A 19,979-nucleotide genomic window follows, 5' to 3' on the forward strand; every position below is an offset into this window, starting at 1 on the left:
TAAACGCTCTCGTAGTGGCAGCAACCAGCACCAAGCGTGTGCAGTGCCTCCTCGTAGCTTCGGCTCTCAATAAAACTGGCTATTTATCATCAATCATGGCCGCCGGAGTACAGATTTAACTCCCCGTCTTCTACTCCCTGACGACTTTTGAAAGGAGAAAGGGGAGGGGAAGGGCGGGAGGGGATTTCTGTTTGCGGAGAAGAGGAAATATTATTATTAGTCCCACACGGATTTGGATTTCCTCCTGGAATTGCAGTGCATCTCGCAAGGGAAATACCATTCATGTCAAATCTCCAAAATGCAGCCGCCGCCGAGGAAGGTGAGTGATTTCCAGGGTCCGTTATGTTTTTTAGCTGGCTGCACACACAATGACATAACGGTGTCGTTAACCTCAGATGGAGGTATTTTAATGACCACACACAAAAAGCATTGGACAACGCACACAGTGGTGCTAGCATGGCGAGTTAGGAACCTTTATTGACATGAACGGGCATCTGTCCAGCCGTTAAAACGCCAAACAGCGTTAGCTAAAAGGCGCTAGGTGGGCTGCTCGAAGACGTTTTAAACAAAGCATCAGTATGTTGTACTTACTGTAATACCGATGCTGTCATTTTGACGCGCGTTGTTGCAGAAATAACTTTAATTTGGGTGTTTATTTATCTGGCAACGCGTTGCGTTTAGGTTCACAGTTCAAGCTAAACCCAGTGTTGTTATTTCGCTAATTTATGTATGCTGTCAGATTTGTGACAGCTTTTGTTTTCAGACAACAACAACAACAACACAAATAGCTGTTAATTGTTCAATGTGAGGCATCATCTTTTTACGTCAGTGAAAGAGCTTAAATCTAACGAGGTTGACATTGTTTCATCTGTAAGGAAGCTGAGCTGGCAGGAACTAAAAATCACACGCCAGAGCCAGGTCTGATGCTGGCTTATTGATTTGTGTTTGGCTCTAGAGTAGAGCAGCCTCTACAGTCTCTACAGCACAGCTGTCTGGGAGCGTCACATTCAATCTGAAAACTAACGGGAGGTGCAGCTATAAGTTCAATAAGGAGCTTAAATCCACGCGTTTGAGTGGAATATGTTTTTTTTTTTTTTTTTTTTACAAGTTATGAGGTCCTCTCTTCATCTAAGAAAACAGGACCTTCAGTTCAATGTATTTACATAGCACTAATTCACCAAAAAAATCTTTCAAAAGATACAATCCAGTGCATCCCAATGCAGTCAGATTGAAATTCAGATTTAATTACAGATAATTCAGTTGCATCTGATTATAATATAGCACTGTTAGATTTTATTTATCATATCTTGCCAGCTAGAAAACAGTCTGTATTGAACTTTCACTAATATGCCCTCCCAGGCCCTGAGAAGGCACAGGGAGACAGTGGAGGGGAAGGATTCCCTTTTAACAGAAATAAAGAGAAGGAGAACCAGGCTTTGGATGGGCAGCCATCACCTTGACCGGCTGGGAGTTGAGAGGAGGGGAAGGAGACCCCTCCTGTTCCAGGAGTACTTTATATGGGAAAGAAAAATATGGAGTTGGTATCATCAGTAAAAACTTTGTCAAAGGCTTTGGCCATGAATGAAACACAGAAATACTGGACAAGGCATACTTTCTATAGGAAATAAAAATAGAGGTGTTAATAGTTCATCAATGACTTTTTCAGACAAAGAACCTCTGCCAAACAATGAAAGCACTGGGCTAGGAGTGGGGAAAAAAAGCCTAGAAGGATACACATAGTTAATGGCATCTACAGCTTTATTGAAGGGTTGTCCAATAATCAAAGACAGTTAAATACAGAATAACTGGGCCTATGAGTAGGTTCTGTAGAAAAGAAGAAATAAAGAGTATACAGAGAGTTAATGTGCAGCAATAAATGAACAACTCGTAAATGGAGAAAGAGTAAAGACAGCAGAGGGGAGAAAGGGTCAGTAGTAACTGCCTAACTATAGATATAACTTTAAGCTTTACCAAAAAAGAAAATTTTAGGCCCAGTTGTGAAGTTAGACGGGGTGTCTGACCTAAACAAAGACAAACAGCTGGTTCTACTAAAAAACAGCGTGATAACTGAAAGATCATCCTCCAGATTCTGGTTTTCAGTTCTCAAGGGTTTCTTGTTTCGGTAGTCTCTGTTGGCATTATATACAGCCTTCTCAGTTCGTTGTATACTGTCCAAACTGTGTTTTCTGTAACAAACGTAAAGGTGGAAATGTTGAATAAATCGCAGAGGTTCACTCTTTCTCCTGGACCGAATAAAACTAAGCAATCATTATCAGTTTGTTTGGGTAAAAGCTATTGTGAGGCAGTTTTAAATATCATAACAAGCGTGATCATACTTGTTGCAGTGATGCAATAATGCATCTAACTGGGAATTTCACTATCCACCTTTTTTGCTTTCGAAAGAGAATTGTTTTATTTTTTTAAAACGCAGAGAAGCCCACTTTGACCTTTTACTAGAAGTTAAGAAGTAAATATCTGGTGTAGATGAGAGACAGTGTGTGGAAGTGTGTGTCTCACTCCTTCTTGATTTGTGGAGTCCTAAAACAGATGCTTGGGAAGCAGCGCTGCCCTGTAAGCCTCTGTGCAGATGTCTTTTAATGATCACATATCTCCCCCCTGTGCTTTTGACGTGCTAGCTTTCTACATGTCACGTCATGTCCTTAAAACTCACCCACTTTTCAAGCTTCCTTCAGAACTGAGGCTACGGCGAGCAGAGGCCATTCCTCGCTGTCTTTTTCATCAGTTTCAATGTTACAATGCTACACAGAATCAACACAAATTAGTCAAAATCCTGATGTTTTTTTTTTTAAACGTTCTGCCAAGGTGGCTGACACACTCGATGCACTCGGCCTGCAGCGCCACAGCCAGTGTATCAGTGTTTGGCTGTTAGATACAAGTATTTTCTCCCACCCACAGCGACACATCCAGCCCCTTAAGCGTTTTGTCTGTGTCTCAGCCCGTCTGCTAACAAGCAGCTCGTTTGAGCCCCATATATTAGTTTGATGGGGCCTAAATTATACATGCCGCTCCTGGGTTAACACAGACTTAATAGATTAAGGCTGAACTCCACTGCTTTTTTTCTTGAAGATATGTTGTATTGATTATATCTTGTTTTGCATGTTCTGTTCCAAGCGATTTTAGCAACACATATTTATACATTTTTCAAAAACGTCCAGTTTTGAGAAATAAAAATAAGGAAGCAAATACTTGCGTAGTACCTAAGATATGCATCTGGCTTCCTTCAACCGAAAGCTCCTTGGAAATCACCATCTGTGGTATTTTTCATACTGTGCCCTGCAGAAGGCGCGGTGTTTACTCCCGTTTCAATTGCAAACTTTGATGAACACTTTAGTGCTTAATACTGAAGTGGAAGGAAAATAGTTCTCTGATTCAAAAACACGAATAAAACCTACCATTATTACCATTATTGTCATTTGACTGTGGGAGTTATCTGCTTATAACATGGAAACCCAGAAAAACTACTTGTTTATTTCACTTCATGTTTAAAACTGCTGCTCAGTTCTACACCAGTTTTGTGTAAAGATATTAGCAGCTGCTGAGGAGGAACTGAAGGGCTACATGTGTTGAAGTTTATTGGACAGTCCGGACACAGTGAGACAGATGTGGAAACATTTTCTAGTGCAGAGATTGAGTGAGCGCCTTCATAAAGTGGTGTCAACGTCATTGTTTCTAATAATCTTAGGATGTCCAGCCCTCATGGATTCAAAAATGTCAGCAGTCTCACTCAAAACTCTGTTTTGCATGGGAAGTAGAAGTGGACCGGGCCTAGCTAGTATTGGTTTATCAGTGTGGTTCAGAAGTTTACATATAAACGGCATAAATGTCATAATAATTTGTGGTTTTTAATGGCGCATTTGAACCATTGTTTGGGTTGGCCTGATGATCCAACAAACAACTTCACAGATTTTTTCAAACAAAGACATAATTGCAAAAGTGTGTATTTATTGTCCGCTCTCTCTTATACACATGGAGTAGAAAATATACATAAAGGCTCAAATACCTACATATACCCCCACTAACACCTGCTTCATCCATATCAAAAACCACCTTTGATGTATGGGATCATCCTCTTGATGATTTACCCTTTAAGCTATTTGGCTTCTCTGGTAAAATTAGTCCACAAACTATCACAGTTGCTTCTTCCTCATCGGCCTTGTTGACGTACCCTGAACTCACACTGGATCTCGAGAGGTTTTGCGAGATTTCCCGTCTGACATCTGAATGTTCGTCAGTGAAATTTGTCCATGTGTGGTGTGTTTGCTTGTCATGCGGCTGTGCACCACGCACTGTAGAACCAAACCTGTTATGTCTGCTTTTTTATATCATCATGTGTGGGCTCTCGGGTTTTGAAAATCAACCGCCAATTTTAAAATCTTGCCGTTTGAACCAGACATTAGACACTGATCCCAAACACACATTAAGACAGACTCTGGAACAGATAAAGAAGGCTAAGATTAGCCCCAACTTCAACTCTTTGTAAATTGATGCTCAAAAGCCGGGTCTTATCAAAAATTTAATTACGTTTCTTTTTTATAAATTTTATTTTATTAAAGTGGTCAAATAGGCACCCCTAATTATGGCTGTTAATGGTTTCTCTGTAACGTATCCATGTATCAGTGGGGGTTTACATATGTATTTGAGCCTGTATGTATCATTTTGTTTGTTTTACTTACTTTCCACCCTGGAAAAATAACTGAGCAAAATGAATACAACATCATCACAGATGACGAGTGTATGTAAACCTCTGAGCACCACTATATATACACCAATGTGGATGTTAGGTTGGATCAGTGGTTATGTTGCAAGACTGCAGAGTAAATAGACGTGCTTCACCGAGTGCTGCTTCTCCTATAGCTTACATCCTTCACATTAGTCCCTTCTAAAAGTATACATACTAAAATAAGCAGGTATTCAAACTATTAAGCAACTTTTTACACATTCTTACTCCAGTGTCAGTGACATTTATTTTAAACCAGGTGGGGGAAAGAAGAGTAAAATAAATAAATCATTTAATAACAAGAAAAACACTGTGTTTTTCTAAGCTAAAGAGCACGTTTTGCTTTTAGGAGCATTAAAAGCAAAGAAGCTAACATGGAGGAATCAATGTGTTGGAAATTGTGCTCCTATTTATTTTCCCAATACGACTGCCAGCTCCGTTAAGATCATCTTTAATGCACACATCACCTTCTTCCGGACCACCACCCATCGCTTTTAGCCTCGCCATCTCATTCTCTCTTTTTCTGTTCTCACTCTCATTTCCTTCCTCGCTCTTCATGGTTCACCTCCTTGTCCTCTCACACCCAGCTCTCCTCCCCCTGGCCTCCTGATCCCCATATAGCCCTGTGCCCATCCCTCTTTACGCCTCAGTCCTCCTGTGGTTCCCTCTGAGTGAAAGGAGGTGAAATCAAGTGTTTTTACCCTGATAATGTATTGAACTACTCTCTCCTTATCTTCAGAGGGGCAGCTAATGAAAGAAAGGAAGTATCCGCTCTCTCTCTCTCTCTCTCTCTCTCTCTCTCTCTCTCTCTCTCTCTGTGTGTGTGTGTGTTTGTGTGGATGTCGCTGATTGTTTTGTCTAGAATCGTCATGAATTTGCCCACTGTTGCCCCCTTGAATGGATGATGATATACAGACCACAATGCCCGGTGACCTTCTCTGTTTGGCAGGAGATGCGTGGATGTATGTAAGGGTCTGTCTCTGTGGCAGTTTTTAGCACAGAACAGTGTGAATGAATCCAGCTTAATCAGCGAAGCTCATTTGTGTGTGAGATGAAACTTAATTTTTTATCTTTTTATAACACAAGGGTCGGTCTGTTTCTCAGTGCAACCAGCCGAGTAGCCTCAGTCACATCTAATGGCAAATAAACTGCGATTACATTTGTAAACCAGATTTTGTTGTTGCTTCATTCAGCAACAAAATGACTTAACAATGCAATGTACCGAGCTTTTCCGTCATGAACAAGCATTACTGTATTTTCTTGATTATAAATATTAGAGGTGTCCCCATATGGGGCCGCACAATGTCAGGAAAACGTATTGATTTCTACTAACCCAAAATCTCCTGATGTCTTTGGTTGCCAGCAGACTGTCCACTGACAGCAGGTTTCCTTAACAAGCTCTACACATGTCTTTAAACTTCTCTTAATCTGGCAAACTAGACAAATACATCAAGTTATATGAAAGATCTGATCATCTCAGTTTATGAGATTACTACATATATTTTATTATAAAGGGTGCAACATTTTTCTTTTTGTGGCAGCTTTAACTTTCAGGCAAAACATCACCTGTAGCAACACAGGAGCACAGAGTCTGGATCGGTGGCCTCCGTCTGATCCCAGAATCACGTCAGAATCTGGTTTGATCCCAATATCAGATTGGACAGTTTCCCTAATTATGTTTCTGTTGGAAGATTTGTACATGAATTATTATTGCTTAGTTTAAAAAGGTTCTTTATCTTTATGATTTACCATTAAATAAATGAAAATGTCTTTTAGTTTGGTGAACGTTGATAGAATTGGTTTGAATACTTTTTACATTGATCTTTGAAGTACTTTTATGAAGTATTAACAGAATTGTCATCTTGTCTTAAGAGTTGCATTTGGGTGGTTGCTATGCAGACTGAGCAGGAACTTGTGTGTGTGTGGAGGAGTTTGGGAAGCAGTCTGTTCGCACCCCAGCCAATCTCCTTGTCCTTGAATGCCAGACGTGTGTGCCGTATCAGCATCTGGCCAGAACCAGTTTTATTCAGCAGGACTTGTTTTTGTGAAACTGTGTGTAGCCACACCCATGATGCTGTGACATGAGTGTTTTTTCCTTTCTTCAATAAAAGGCTGTGTCACAGGGCAGCTCCTCTGAGAGAATGGACTGTCTCTCCCTGGCCATTCGAAGATAACTTTGACTCGCTTGTGTCTTCATTGGATACGTTCTCTGAGTTTATCAGTATATCTAACTCTGACAGTTTCTATGTTTCTAGGTAAAAAAGGACAGCTTACTGATATCAAGGTATACAGAGGTTTTAAGAAATGAGAGTCAAAACCCCTGAAGTTTAATGAGATTTCAGAGAAAGTGTGGGACTGAATTACCCAGCGCTGCCCCTCCCCCACATACTGCTGCGTACTGCCGGGTCAGCTGGTTGAGACAAAACTGCTACACTTTTACCTTGCAAACGAGAATGACGAATTTTCCAGTCTGGAAATATTTCCACAGACAGTAATGCTATGGAAACTGAGAGATCCTTATCTGTCGATCATGTTAAGGTAACGCAGTTTTAAAGCTAAAGTCGGCAAGCTAGGATGAGTGTATCTGCTGAGGAGCTGACTGCAGGCTAGCCAGCGGAGGAGATAGCCCAACTAATTAACCAGCTGAGAGCAGCTTTTTATACTTTGTTACTCTAAGATGCAGAACAGCAACAAGATAAAACATCCTGCGCAGTAACTACTGCTACAGCATTTTACTGGCATTTCTTCAATATTTTTGCTTTAATCTGTGTGAAAATCAAAACAATGATAAACCTTTTGTAGATAAAAACTAAACAAGCATATTTAGTATGTTGAACTGTTTTGCTTTTGTGTTTTTAATGAAAGAAATGTGTGCATCTAATAGCAGTCCATGCCTTGATTCCTCTCGAATGTGAGGCTATGCTCTTTTTACATGCTTAATTTTCTGACAACCCTCCGTCTAAGAAGGTGTAATAAAAGAATGGTGAATAGTGAATTGATATTGATCAGTAAGTAATTAGGTCCTTATACCAAGAAATAAGTAAAAAAATCCAGTTTCATATCTTGTTAATGACATTCTACTAATAAAGTAAACGGTTGTTTTCCAGAAGGGTTATCTGTTGGTGAAGATGAGATAAGATGCCTGCAGGTTAGTGAGATGAAGAAATTATTAATCTCTCGGTTGATGATGTGTGTTTTGTTTTTTTTTTTGTTTTTTTTCTTCAGGTCAAAGTGACGCAGGAGCTAAAAAACACCCACACAGAGCAGATGACAAGGCTACACTTTAAACATCAGACCGAATGTGACCTGCTGGAAGACATGAGGTATGAGAGATCTTTGCTCCGCATGATTCGCTCTAACAGGATCATTTTCCCATTCATTGTGTATGAAAATTGAAAACCTCAAGCCAAATGGCAGATGTTTTGAAATCTTGTCATCCTCGGTGGATGTGGTTTGCGTGGAAACAGCAGTGAACAAAACATAAAAAGGAAAGGAAGCAGCTAAAGAGCTTCTTTTCGCAATGTCAATCTATAGCTCCCGGATTTTTCGCTTTTCCATGTTTTTTTTTTAGCGTGAACGGATGCTTTTCCAATCAGTTTTTCTTTCTGTTTCTTCATGACCCATGTGAGTCCCGTATGGATTCGGCCGTGGGTTAAAGCATCAGGTCCGTTTCTTGGTTTCATTTTCTCTGTTGACTAAACTTCGATTATTTATAACAGAAAAAAAAAAAAAAATTAATAAATAGAAGAAATACTATCTGCCTTTCTGCTCCCGTTGCTGTCCTGTGCTCTGCTTCTCGTTTTCAGCCTGTCTCAACTCTTCTCTCGGCACTCTCAGGAGGCAGCTCCAGCTGTTTGTGACCAGATTGGCCTGTTGCTGCAGGGGTTTTGGAGAGTGAACAAGGCTCAGGTCTCACTCGTGGGACATTGTGTGAGCCAGTTAAACACATGCGACCACAATGTGTCGGTTGTGTCAGTCGGTGAGAGGTAAAACCGCATGCCACAGGCTAAAGATCTCCAAATTGTCCTTGTCATCCTCATCAGTGGGGATAAAAAAAGCTGCCTGCAGTGTTTTCTCAGTATGTTACTCAAGCTTTTAATGTTTTGAGAATGTTTGTGATGACACATTTTAAAGGTAAAGTAGAGAGCAGCAGAGTTTTGCAGTGATTTGTAGGGATCGGTACCTTTCACATTTGAACTGATATGGCACCGATGCCCGGTATCTGGGAATCCGTATCGATACTTAACAGTGTTCGGTACATCATTTATTTAATAATAAAATCTCAAAATTTTTCAATTTGACATATTTATTTGCCAATATATAAACTTTAACAAATATATTAAAACAACATCCAGCTGTTTGTATTGTAACATCGCAGTTGTTTCACAGATTTCTTCTATAAAACCCATCTTTAATTATTCCTATTTCTGTCATTTCCACTCTGGAAAAATTGTGTGATGAGGGTCCATGGAGGGCAAATAAGTTTTATAACAAATGAGCAATAGAGGATGGAGTAAAAATAAATAAAGGTATACCATTTTACAAACTACTAATGAAAGTGAAGCTAACTTCTTTGCTGTGAACTACATTTACTGTTCTTTACTTTTCTTCGTTACTTGTGCAGTTTTTCAAAAAACGCTAACATGACAAGTTTCTCGGACAAGATCCGAGCCCGCTCCACACTGGCCTTGCACGTTGTGCCACAAAATGTAATCTGCATCGCATTTTGTCTTTATACAGCAGCTAAACAACAGTTTATTGAGATTTTATGTCCTAGAGCAAAGCAGAACAGTGCATACTTTTGAAGTGATATGTGATTTGTAGTTTTTTGTATTAGAAAGTGTGGCGTGCATTTGTTTTCAGCCCCCTGAGTCAGTACTCTGTAGAACCACATTTTGCTGCAATTACAATGCCTTTTGGGGACCAGTCCAGAGACTACAATTGTTGCCCATTGTTCTGGACTTTGACTAGGCCATTTTAACAATTGAAATGGCTTTGATTTAAACCATTCAATTTTAGCTCTGGAATGTGAACCTGCGACACCAATCTCAAGTCATTGGCAGCCTCCAAATGGTAAACGGACTGAATTTATACACCGTTTTTCCAGTCATTTTGATCATCCATCCAGCTTCATCCAGCTACCCTTCAACTCGAACATCCCTTCCCCATGATGCTGCCTCCTCCATGTTCCATGCTGATGGTGGTATGTTCAGGGTGATATGCATTACAATTGTTACCATGACAGTAAATTTACTGTCATGGCAACAATAAAGTAGACCCTCTTCAAATAACAAATGGTTTTACATACTTTGTATATAAGATTTTATTTTTGGTAATACGTTTTGACAGTATTGAATCGTTTTTTTTTTTTTCATAGAATTGTTTGTTTTTACCATGAGTGTATTTAGAAATAAAGGCTCATATTTGCTTGAAATCTGTAAAATTCATCCAGTAAAGAATGGCGGCTGACCCATCTTTGAAATGATTGAAGCCTACAGGAGGGCACAGAAAGTCTGGCCTCACGAGACATTTTTCAAAGTTAAAAAGTCCGTATTTTTCCACATGAAGACAACATTAAATGTAGCGCCTTAATCCCAAAAGCTGCTCTGAGGTTTTTCTGAGGTTATTTACTCTAATCAGACCACTGGGGAACTTGAATAAGAGCACTCGCCGCTCTTGCCCACAATCACGTGTTTTGTGCGCGCAGATTCTATAAGGTTCAGGGTGACAGTAGAAGAAAAAGTAATGCAAGTAAGAAGAAAGATGAGAGAGGAAGGGTGGTGGATTTAATCCTTTGGATTGGTGTGTTTGCTAGACCAGGCTTGGGTAGGGATGGCCAGAAAAAGACAGGGAAAGAGAAAATGATGAGTAGTCGGTGGGCTCAGGGAGTCAACTTGCTGTCCTCAATCCAACTAAATCCCTGTATACCCTTATATCTGGCTCAACAGAGACACACGCATCACCCACCCCTGCTGACTGTTAATGTCGGCTCACACAGAAAACACATATGTTTGTATTCCTCCCATTTTGGTAACGCCGAAGTCCATCATGTATTTAAAGATGTTCTTAACTTGCTTTTTGCAGATTCAGTGTGTATTTTTATAAATGCTTGGGATTATGTTTTTGTGTCTTTACCTCTTTCAGCTCTAAGAATACATTTTTAACAACTGTTGTATTAAGTAATCTAGTGATTTATTAAGACTTGAATAATAATGAAATAATTAGTGAAAGAGCCAATGTTGTAGCTGATGGTCTGGACCAGATGGCACAGGATTAGACTGGGATTTTGATGGAATTCCCTTCCTGTTCTGCCGGCGCCCTGTTCACAAAACGATAATTGAAGTTTGCGATTCTCACAGATTTATTGACCGATTGCTGGGAATTATCTGTGAATATCATTAAAACATAATGGCTCTCCATGCTGAGTAGCGAGATGAAGCTCACCAGTTTGAACCCAGATCGCTCTCAGAGTCCTGATGAGTGCACGTCGCTGCAGCCTCCATAATTTAAAAGCACAGGGAACAGAAAATCAAAGCCTCAGATTAATGCAAAACTATTCTGCAAGTTGGCAATAGCAATTAGGCAGGGGTGTCTCTGTATTTCACAGAAATATACTGCAGAAAACCTCAAGTACTACTCCAAACAGCAGAGAACTTGTAAGTAATAAAGTGCTATTAATGCTAATCAACATTAACACAGCAACACTTTTCCCATTTCACATTTAGCCCCTGTAAGAGCAGTGATTGATCATCTTTGGCTTTGTTCTAAGCAGCTTTTTAATGTACAAGTATTATTACTCATCAGATCTAAGTGTTGTCCTTCAGCCTATCTGGAACCGCACCAGTGACGGTCTCTGAAAGTTGCTTTTGAGATGAACAGTGACTCCATGTTCCACAGAGATCCGTTTGACAGCTTACGTTTCAGCAGCCGTGACTGATCATAGCCGTCGTTGGCTGTGATGTTGTTATCCTGTGGGTGAATGGAGCAGGAACGACTTCATCTGTTACTTATCCTATTCAGTTTTCTTGTTGTTCATCATATAATCATAATAATCATTTATTAAAGTTTATTAAAGCTTTTGAGTTTTAGTCAACGGATTTCTTTTAATTGAACTTATTATTTTAACCCTATGTTGTTTCCACCTCCAATATGTCCAGTAAATGGAGTCCCGAAGATGAGTTTCCATAAAGTTATCATGGGCATAAAATATAGAAGAATATCAATAATCAATAACAGTTTGAGTTTGAATTTATTCTAATCAACACAGCGTTAAAACTATGCACAGAGGCTCAAACGTGCATACGCCCCGCCCCCACTGATATATGGTGCAAAGAAACCAGATGCCTTTTACAGCCTTCATCAAGGTCCTGTCGTAATTCTGGATGAATATTTGACCCGTTCTTAAAAGAGTTGTTCTTAGCAAAGCTTATTTTAATTTGTTTTCCTGGCATGGTCGAGGCTTTTATGCAATAGTTTATAAATTAATAAATAAAGGTTTGGTGTTGGGGCTATTCCAGAAGCTGAGTGGCTGTTTTATCTATTCTTAAAGCACTCTTGCTTTATGTCTGGGACTCTTGTCCACATGGAAGCAATTGTTGTTCAGGCCCATCATCTCAAATAGAAGTTAAAATTCTAATTTACGTAAACTTTGAGTTTGTAGAAAGGTTATTGGGTTACTTTCTGATGGAATTAGAAAGTTGTGTCAGTTATTTGTTTAAGAGTAGAGCCGTTACTAATTAATTTTGTTTTTGTTTTATCCTATTAAATTAATTTTCTATTAATCAAATAATCTAAATAAAAAATCTGTAAATATTTTTCTAAGAGCCAAATTTTGCATTTATTGCAAACCACTAAATAAAAGGCGAACATTGACTTAAGACACATTTCCTTAAAAAATATCAATCCCCCATAGCATGAAAAAATAAATAAAACAAAACCCTTCATATTTATGTATTACAAAAATAAAAAGCCAGAATATTCAGCACATTGTGAATGTGATATAGGCTGAGTGGATACGTGATATGGAGCTAAAAAAGAAGCACTATTTTAGTCATTAGTCAAACTTCAAAGTAAATGTAATCAGTTTTTATTAGACCAGTTATTTAACATGGACTAATAGAGACTGAAATTTTCATGTAAAAATATAGGATTTGTTTTCTTTAACTGTTTGACGTTTTGTTGCAGCTCACTAGGGACAGACATTACAAATGAACTTAGGTTACAACCAGTGTTAAAGTTGTACAAGAACAATTCAATCCAATTCAATTCAGTTTTATTTATATAGCACCAATTCACAACACATGTCGCCTGAAGGCACTTCACAAAGTCAGTTCAATCGAATCATACAGATTTCAAGTCAGGTACATACATTCCAATTAATTCTAACTCTCAAACAGTGCAGTCAGATAAGAGTTATTTATTCAAATTGGATAAAAAGTTTTTCTATCTAAGGAAACCCAGCAGATTTCATTGAGTCAGAGATTTGCAGCATTCACTCCTCCTGGATGAGCATGTAGAGACAGTGGACAGTCACCGGCGTTGACTTTGCAGCAATCCCTCATACTGAGCATGCATGTAGCAACAGTGGAGAGGAAAAGCTCCCTTTTAACAGGAAGAAACCTCCAGCAGAACCAGGCTCTGTGTGAGCGGCCATCTGCCACGACCGACTGGGCAGATTGTTAGTTTATGTCAATAGAGAACACTTCTCTCTATTGAAATAAACTAACAAATAAATAAAACCAAATTTCATAGAGAGCATTCAGCAGCTTAAAAAAACGTTTGCTCATTTGTAGCCCCTGGGTATGTCGTCTCATTACATTCTCATACATGTTGCCGCTAACTGTGTTGAACCAGTAAACCTGTGCAAGCATCCAGATGCTTTGTCTGCCATGATTGTTTTTAAAGTACATATTGAACAAAGCTGACCAATGAATGGGATCCAACTGTGAGACCCTAACAAACACGTTAGCTGTAAAACTGTTATAGGCGAGAACAAAAGACCCATCACAGCTGAAACTGAATTTCTTCTTGTTCCTCTTTATATACAAGCAAACGTTACCGCAGTTGCACAAGTTACTAAAGGAAGTTAGAAAAGTAGCAGGCTGCCTCTCCCATAAGCCATTGGTTTAACAGTTATAAAATAGATCATGATCTGTTTAGGGATTTGTGCAGCAGCCATTTAGGCAGATAATTATTATAGACAGTGTTTTCTTTAGTTTCAGACTACATTAGTAACATTTGTTTGATCTTTCCATTGTATTAAACCTATAGGTTTCAGAGTTTTACCAAATAAGATCAAACCCTTACACGTACAGGGGTTGGACAATGAAACTGAAACACCTGTCATTTTAGTGTGGGAGGTTTCATGGCTAAATTGGACCAGCCTGGTAGCCAGTCTTCATTGATTGCACATTGCACCAGTAAGAGCAGAGTGTGAAGGTTCAATTAGCAGGGTAAGAGCACAGTTTTGCTCAAAATATTGAAATGCACACAACATTGTGGGTGACATACCAGAGTTCAAAAGAGGACAAATTGTTGGTGCACGTCTGGCTGGCGCATCTGTGACCAAGATAGCAAGTCTTTGTGATGTATCAAGAGCCACAGTATCCAGGGTAATGTCAGCATACCAGCAAGAAGGACGAACCACATCCAACAGGATTAACTGTGGACGCAAGAGGAAGCTGTCTGAAAGGGATGTTCGGGTGCTAACCTGGATTGTATCCAAAAAACATAAAACCACGGCTGCCCAAATCACGGCAGAATTAAATCTGCACCTCAACTCTCCTGTTTCCACCAGAACTGTCTGTCAGGAGCTCCACAGGGTCAATATACACTGCCGGGCTGCTATAGCCAAACCTTTGGTCACTCATGCCAATGCCAAATGTCGGTTTCAATGGTGCACGGAGCACAAATCTTGGGCTGTGGACAATGTGAAACATGTATTGTTCTCTGATGAGTCCACCTTTACTGTTTTCCCCACATCCGGGAGAGTTACGGTGTGGAGAAGCCCCGAAGAAGCGTACCACCCAGACTGTTGCATGCCCAGAGTGAAGCATGGGGGTGGATCAGTGATGGTTTGGGCTGCCATATCATGGCATTCCCTTGGCCCAATACTTGTGCTAGATGGGCGCGTCACTGCAAAGGACTACCGAACCATTCTTGAGGACCATGTGCATCCAATGGTTCAAACATTGTATCTTGAAGGCGTTGCCGTGTATCAGGATGACAATGCACCAATACACACATCAAGACTGGTGAAAGATTGGTTTGATGAACACGAAAGTGAAGTTGAACATCTCCCATGGGCTGCACAGTCACCAGATCTAAATATTATTGAGCCACTTTGGTGTGTTTTGGAGGAGCAAGTCAGGAAACGTTTTCCTCCACCAGGATCACATAGTGACCTGGCCACTATCCTGCAAGAAGAATGGCTTAAAATCCCTCTGACCACTGTGCAGGACTTGTATATGTCATTCCCAAGACGAATTGATGCTGTATTGACCGCAAAATGAGGCCCTACACCATACTAATAAATTATTGTGGTCTAAAATCAGGTGTTTCAGTTTCATTGTCCAACCCCTGTATGTTCTGGCAAAGTGTCTGGATGATCTAAAGAACCTCCCCAGTTATTTCTTGTGGTGATCATGCACTGTGAAAACATAACAGCCTTCCTCTGTCTCTATTTCCGTCTGTGACTCAAGCGACTGATCTCAGTTAGTGGGCCGTTAACCAGTGATGTCCTCTTTTTTAAATCCGTAAACCCTTTCCCGTCATTAAACTAAATACTCTTGCATCTTTAAAAACACGCACATAGAGACACACTTAAACAGTATATCAACTTCTTGCCCACTCTTTAAGGACTTCAGTATTTCTTGTCAGGCAGGTTCTCTGTTTTCTCTTCTTGTTTTCTACTTCACGCACAGCTGATGCTGACCGGATTCCTGACTCATACACCATTCAGTTAAAATTATAAATTCGTCATAAGCAGGGGGTAGCCGAAAGAGTGATGGGAGAGAACAATAGGAGCAGTGGGGGAAGAATTACAAAAGCAGAATGGGAGAGGGAGAAAAGACGTACTGCAGAGATTAGTGAACAGTGTGAGCAGGTTTTAGATGGCAGAATAAAACTGACAAGTACATTGTATTGTTGCTCACAATTGTTACAATTTTGACACAGCTGGAATAAATAAGTAGTGTCCCATAAACATGCAAAATGAATCTAAGACATGTCTTCACCTGATGACTGGATTCCCTTATTTACATATGCAATCTCTGCTGTAATGTCACCATGACATCATGAAAGGTCTAGACATGCCCAGGGATCCCAGCGTGATTTGTGTTTGTTGATGTGCTTATTGGCTCTGTGCTGGTGTTGATTTCACCTCTGTTTACAAAGTGCCTAACTAACACGCAGACACATAGTAATAAGACATAAAAAGTCTGCAAAGAGCAGAAGGAAGAAAAACAGCCAGCATCAATCATTCACTTACACTGCTGTTTGTCATCTTACAGGTTTTCCTGTTTTTTTGCTTTTTGTTTTTTGTCACATTTTTAGGATCATCAAACTAATTTTCATATCAGACAAAAGTAATGTGAATGAACACGAGGCAGTTTTTAAGTTATGATTTTTGCATCCAGGCCTGATTATCGCCAGACTAAAATCAACATATCTCTTACATGTAGAACCTATCGGACGTCATGAAGTACGATTAAAGGTCTCAAAAAGCAACACATCGTGACCTGATTTTAAGACATTCAAGAACAAAGGAGAAACAAAGTAATTGACATCTGTCAGTCTGGAAAGTGTCACAAAGCCATTTCTGAGGCTTTGGGTCCCCACGGAACCACAGTGGGAGCTCTCAGAAATGCCCAATCTACCAAAGTTACTGCAGGAGTGCCGGTTATGCTTAATCGCAGTTGTAGCTGCCAAGCGTGGCACAATCAGTGATTAGGGTTTGGGCGCAATGACCTTTTCACATGGCATATGCCAAGATGCATGTCAGTCTCATACACTTTTCTGTATAGGAACAAAAGTTTTATTGGTCCTATGTACTAGTCAAAGTTTATGTGAACCAGAAGTTTGGGTTGACATTAGCTATAAGTCAGAATCATTATAATTAACAGAAAATGTGGTTGGAATATATTGCTCTGTGTGTAATAAATAAATGTTTTCCCCTACTTTTTCAGCAATGATTTAATCTATCTGTTCTCTGCAGCCAAAAATGAACGTCTCTGATGTCTACTTGTTTTAATAAGATTGGAAAGATGTGGTGAAGCCTAAAAACAAGTCTGACGAAGGTGTTTGTTATTCTTGCTTTGAGTAAACACATCGGTGTTACAGTGTAGGTAAGAACTGCTGTTGTCTGCTGAAGAACTCTCAATATAAATAGATTATCAGGAAATGAACACAATTATCACTTTAAGTGTGAATCACATGTATTTCTGGTCAACTGCTTAATGCTAATCGCTGATTAGACACACCATAAATAAAAGCTAAATATAGACGGAGTGTAGAAAATGCTGGGTTAGGCTGCAGGTTCTGTGTTTAGATAATACAGTGCAACTGTCTAGTAAACATGATATTGTAAGCATTTTATAAAACATAAGTTACAATTTGGATATAAATACTTTTTGTTTTCCTGCACTCCTATGGCATAATCATTTGGAGATATTTGTCTTTATAATGACAATGCCTTGTCAACGTTTGACACATTAAAGCATTTTTTAATCGTCATTGTGACGCAACTATAATATGTATGGATTTGTGTTCCGATTGGGACAATGTTATTGTCAGTTATGGCTGTACAATGTTAGAAAACCTCGCTCTGGAGATAATATTGGTAAATATTGCGATGATGGTATATCGTGCCACCCTGTTGTGAGTGGAAATTCACACTATTGAAGCAGAGCCATAGTCATGGGGGGCATAAAGAAGACTTAGGTCTGTCACATGTGGTCTGATCCCACATAGTTATTATTCAGATAAGATTTAACGTAATCTTTTGATTTAATCAACATGTTTCTTATCACTGGCCAAGCCAGAGTTCAATCGCTACTCTGTGGAGAGAGTTAAAGATGAATTGTCCAAAATAACAGAGGAAAAGCATCTCAGTCTGTATAAGAAACATTTAATTGCTATAAAAGCAATTTTTTGTTCCATTAATTATTTTATTAGTATAATTTTATTTGCAAATTTTTTTTTATTAAAATCTAAACAAATTTACATTTCTACATAAATTTAAATGATAATTTTTCAGCATATAGCCTCCTTTTACATGTATCTTTATCTTTTCAAGAGATGCATGTCTCATATCCTATCAGAATCAGACTTTTTCATTGAATGAAAAAATGTTTAAATCAAAATCTGCCAGCGGTATGAATAACTGTGGGCTTAACTGTAAAAGCTCACCAAGAAAAAAAACCTAAATAATCTGGTTAGCAGACTCTTTCCTGTGTGTTGCTGTGTAGTTCATTGCACAAAAACACTTTCTTGTCTTTGTCATTTAGTAGTGTAATAAATATGACGGTAGTTTTAAAAAGTAGGACCAGTCTTTCCTGCCCCAACCATATAAATCTAACAGAGTGGGTCAGAGGCAGCTTATTCTGTATTTTAAAAGATGATAAGTCTTTGTCTTCTTTTAACTATCACTGTTTAGTGGAAATACCTAAAAGGAATATTTTATTATTTGATTTATCAGATATGTTTTCTTCCTAACGTCATTCTTTTTATCTTTGATCAAAATCTTGCCAGTTTCTTTGAGTGCTGATTATTTTTCAATCAGAAAGGACTTCTAAAGCCACAGTTATGCTGGGAAATTGCCTTTTATACTGCCACTTTAGATGCTTGACACTTGCAGTTCTCAAGTGCAGTTCTCCTTCTAAACAGTAGGTGTCGCTGTGGAGAATATCTGCCTTGTTTCACCAAGTGTTTGCAGTAGAAGAATCTATAGGAAAGATGTTTCTTTTATACAACTATAACTACCTACTTTGCTTTTGTGATTACTGATTTTAGATTGTATTCTATAGGTTTCACCCTGCCACCTCACCTCTATGTGTGAATGTTAGCATTCCAATCAGTAACATCTATATCAGGTTTGGGCAACACCATCAAGCCAAGTGCTTTGGATCAGTTGATCAGGGTGTTCCTCTTTGAAACCTCAGGGGTTATTTTATTTTACTGCTGAAGGTAGCATTTTATGTCTGTTGCTTCTGGTTAATAAATGCTTCTAAATCTACCAATTTGACTGAAGTATTTAACGTCTAAGCTTTCGTTGATGTCATAACAAAAGACCTGCCCCGTGTGAGGCTCGAACTCACGACCTTCAGATTATGAGACTGACGCGCTGCCTACTGCGCCAACGAGGCCTGTAAAATGACCTCCGCAGGACTGAAACCCACAGGCGGATGTGCCTGTGGTCTGTGGGGTGTCTCATATTTCAGCTGATAGAGAGAGAAGGGGGGCTGAACATTAACGACTACTGCGGCCTACTGTGATAGACTGGAAGCAGAAGCTGCTTCTTCTGTGTTGTATCTCTCCTTGATCATTTCCATCTGTTTTCGACTTTTATCTGATGATTCTAGAAATCTAAAGCAGTCTGTTTGACAAATAGCTTTAACATGCTGAGGGAAAGGTTTGAGAGGAAAGGCTGCCTTATTTGTTTGCTCTGTAATCTGCACAGAAAATTGACTGTAAGTATGCTGTCTGCAGTGTTGTTTCGTGTTTTTATGTGTCTTATTCCACTGTTTGAATTCTCTCTTGGGTTTGGTTCTACGTGTTAGCATTTATTGTATAGCATAACATTTAAAGAGTATTATAACATCTTCAAAAAATCTTTGGATTGCTGTTAATTGTTATCTTAAACTTATAGACCATGAGTCATTACATTATGATGAATGACTCATTATGAATACGTTTAAAGACGGCTTGCCTTTAATCTTTAAACTTTGTATTATATTGTATTGTACTATGTTACAACCCCAATTTGAATGAAGTTGGGACACTGTGTAAAATGTAAATGAAAGAGAATAGAATTATTTTCAAATCCTGTTCAACCTATATGCAATTGACAAGATATTTAATGTTCAAATTGATAAACTTTATTGTTTTGTTGTTTTCAAATATTCACTCTTGGTATATTTGATGCTTGCATCTTGTTCCATTAAATGCTGGTACAGGGGCATGTTGACCACTATGTTACATCACATCTCCTTTCAACAGCACTCAATTATTGTTTGGGAACTCA

The 19,979-nt window shown here is 39.1% G+C and overlaps 1 protein-coding gene and 1 non-coding gene across 3 annotated transcripts in view; one reads left to right on the forward strand and one right to left on the reverse strand.

Annotated features, from left to right (window-relative positions):
- The first annotated feature begins 3 nt into the window (after positions 1 to 3).
- Positions 4 to 19,979, forward strand: part of LOC124884000 (F-BAR and double SH3 domains protein 2-like) — an 89,199-nt gene continuing 69,223 nt past the window's right edge. For both annotated transcript variants that reach the window (XM_047391560.1, XM_047391561.1), the window contains exons 1-2: positions 4 to 319; positions 7,964 to 8,061. In XM_047391560.1, the coding sequence (XP_047247516.1) occupies positions 299 to 319; positions 7,964 to 8,061 (119 nt within the window). In that variant the 5' untranslated portion in view covers positions 4 to 298. The remainder of the gene's footprint in view (positions 320 to 7,963; positions 8,062 to 19,979) is intronic.
- On the reverse strand, positions 19,029 to 19,101 carry trnam-cau. The gene has a single exon. It is a non-coding gene; the product is annotated as a tRNA-Met (tRNA).

The sequence above is a fragment of the Girardinichthys multiradiatus genome, chromosome 18 (assembly GCF_021462225.1).
Source record: "Girardinichthys multiradiatus isolate DD_20200921_A chromosome 18, DD_fGirMul_XY1, whole genome shotgun sequence".
Taxonomy (NCBI): Eukaryota; Metazoa; Chordata; class Actinopteri; order Cyprinodontiformes; family Goodeidae; genus Girardinichthys; species Girardinichthys multiradiatus.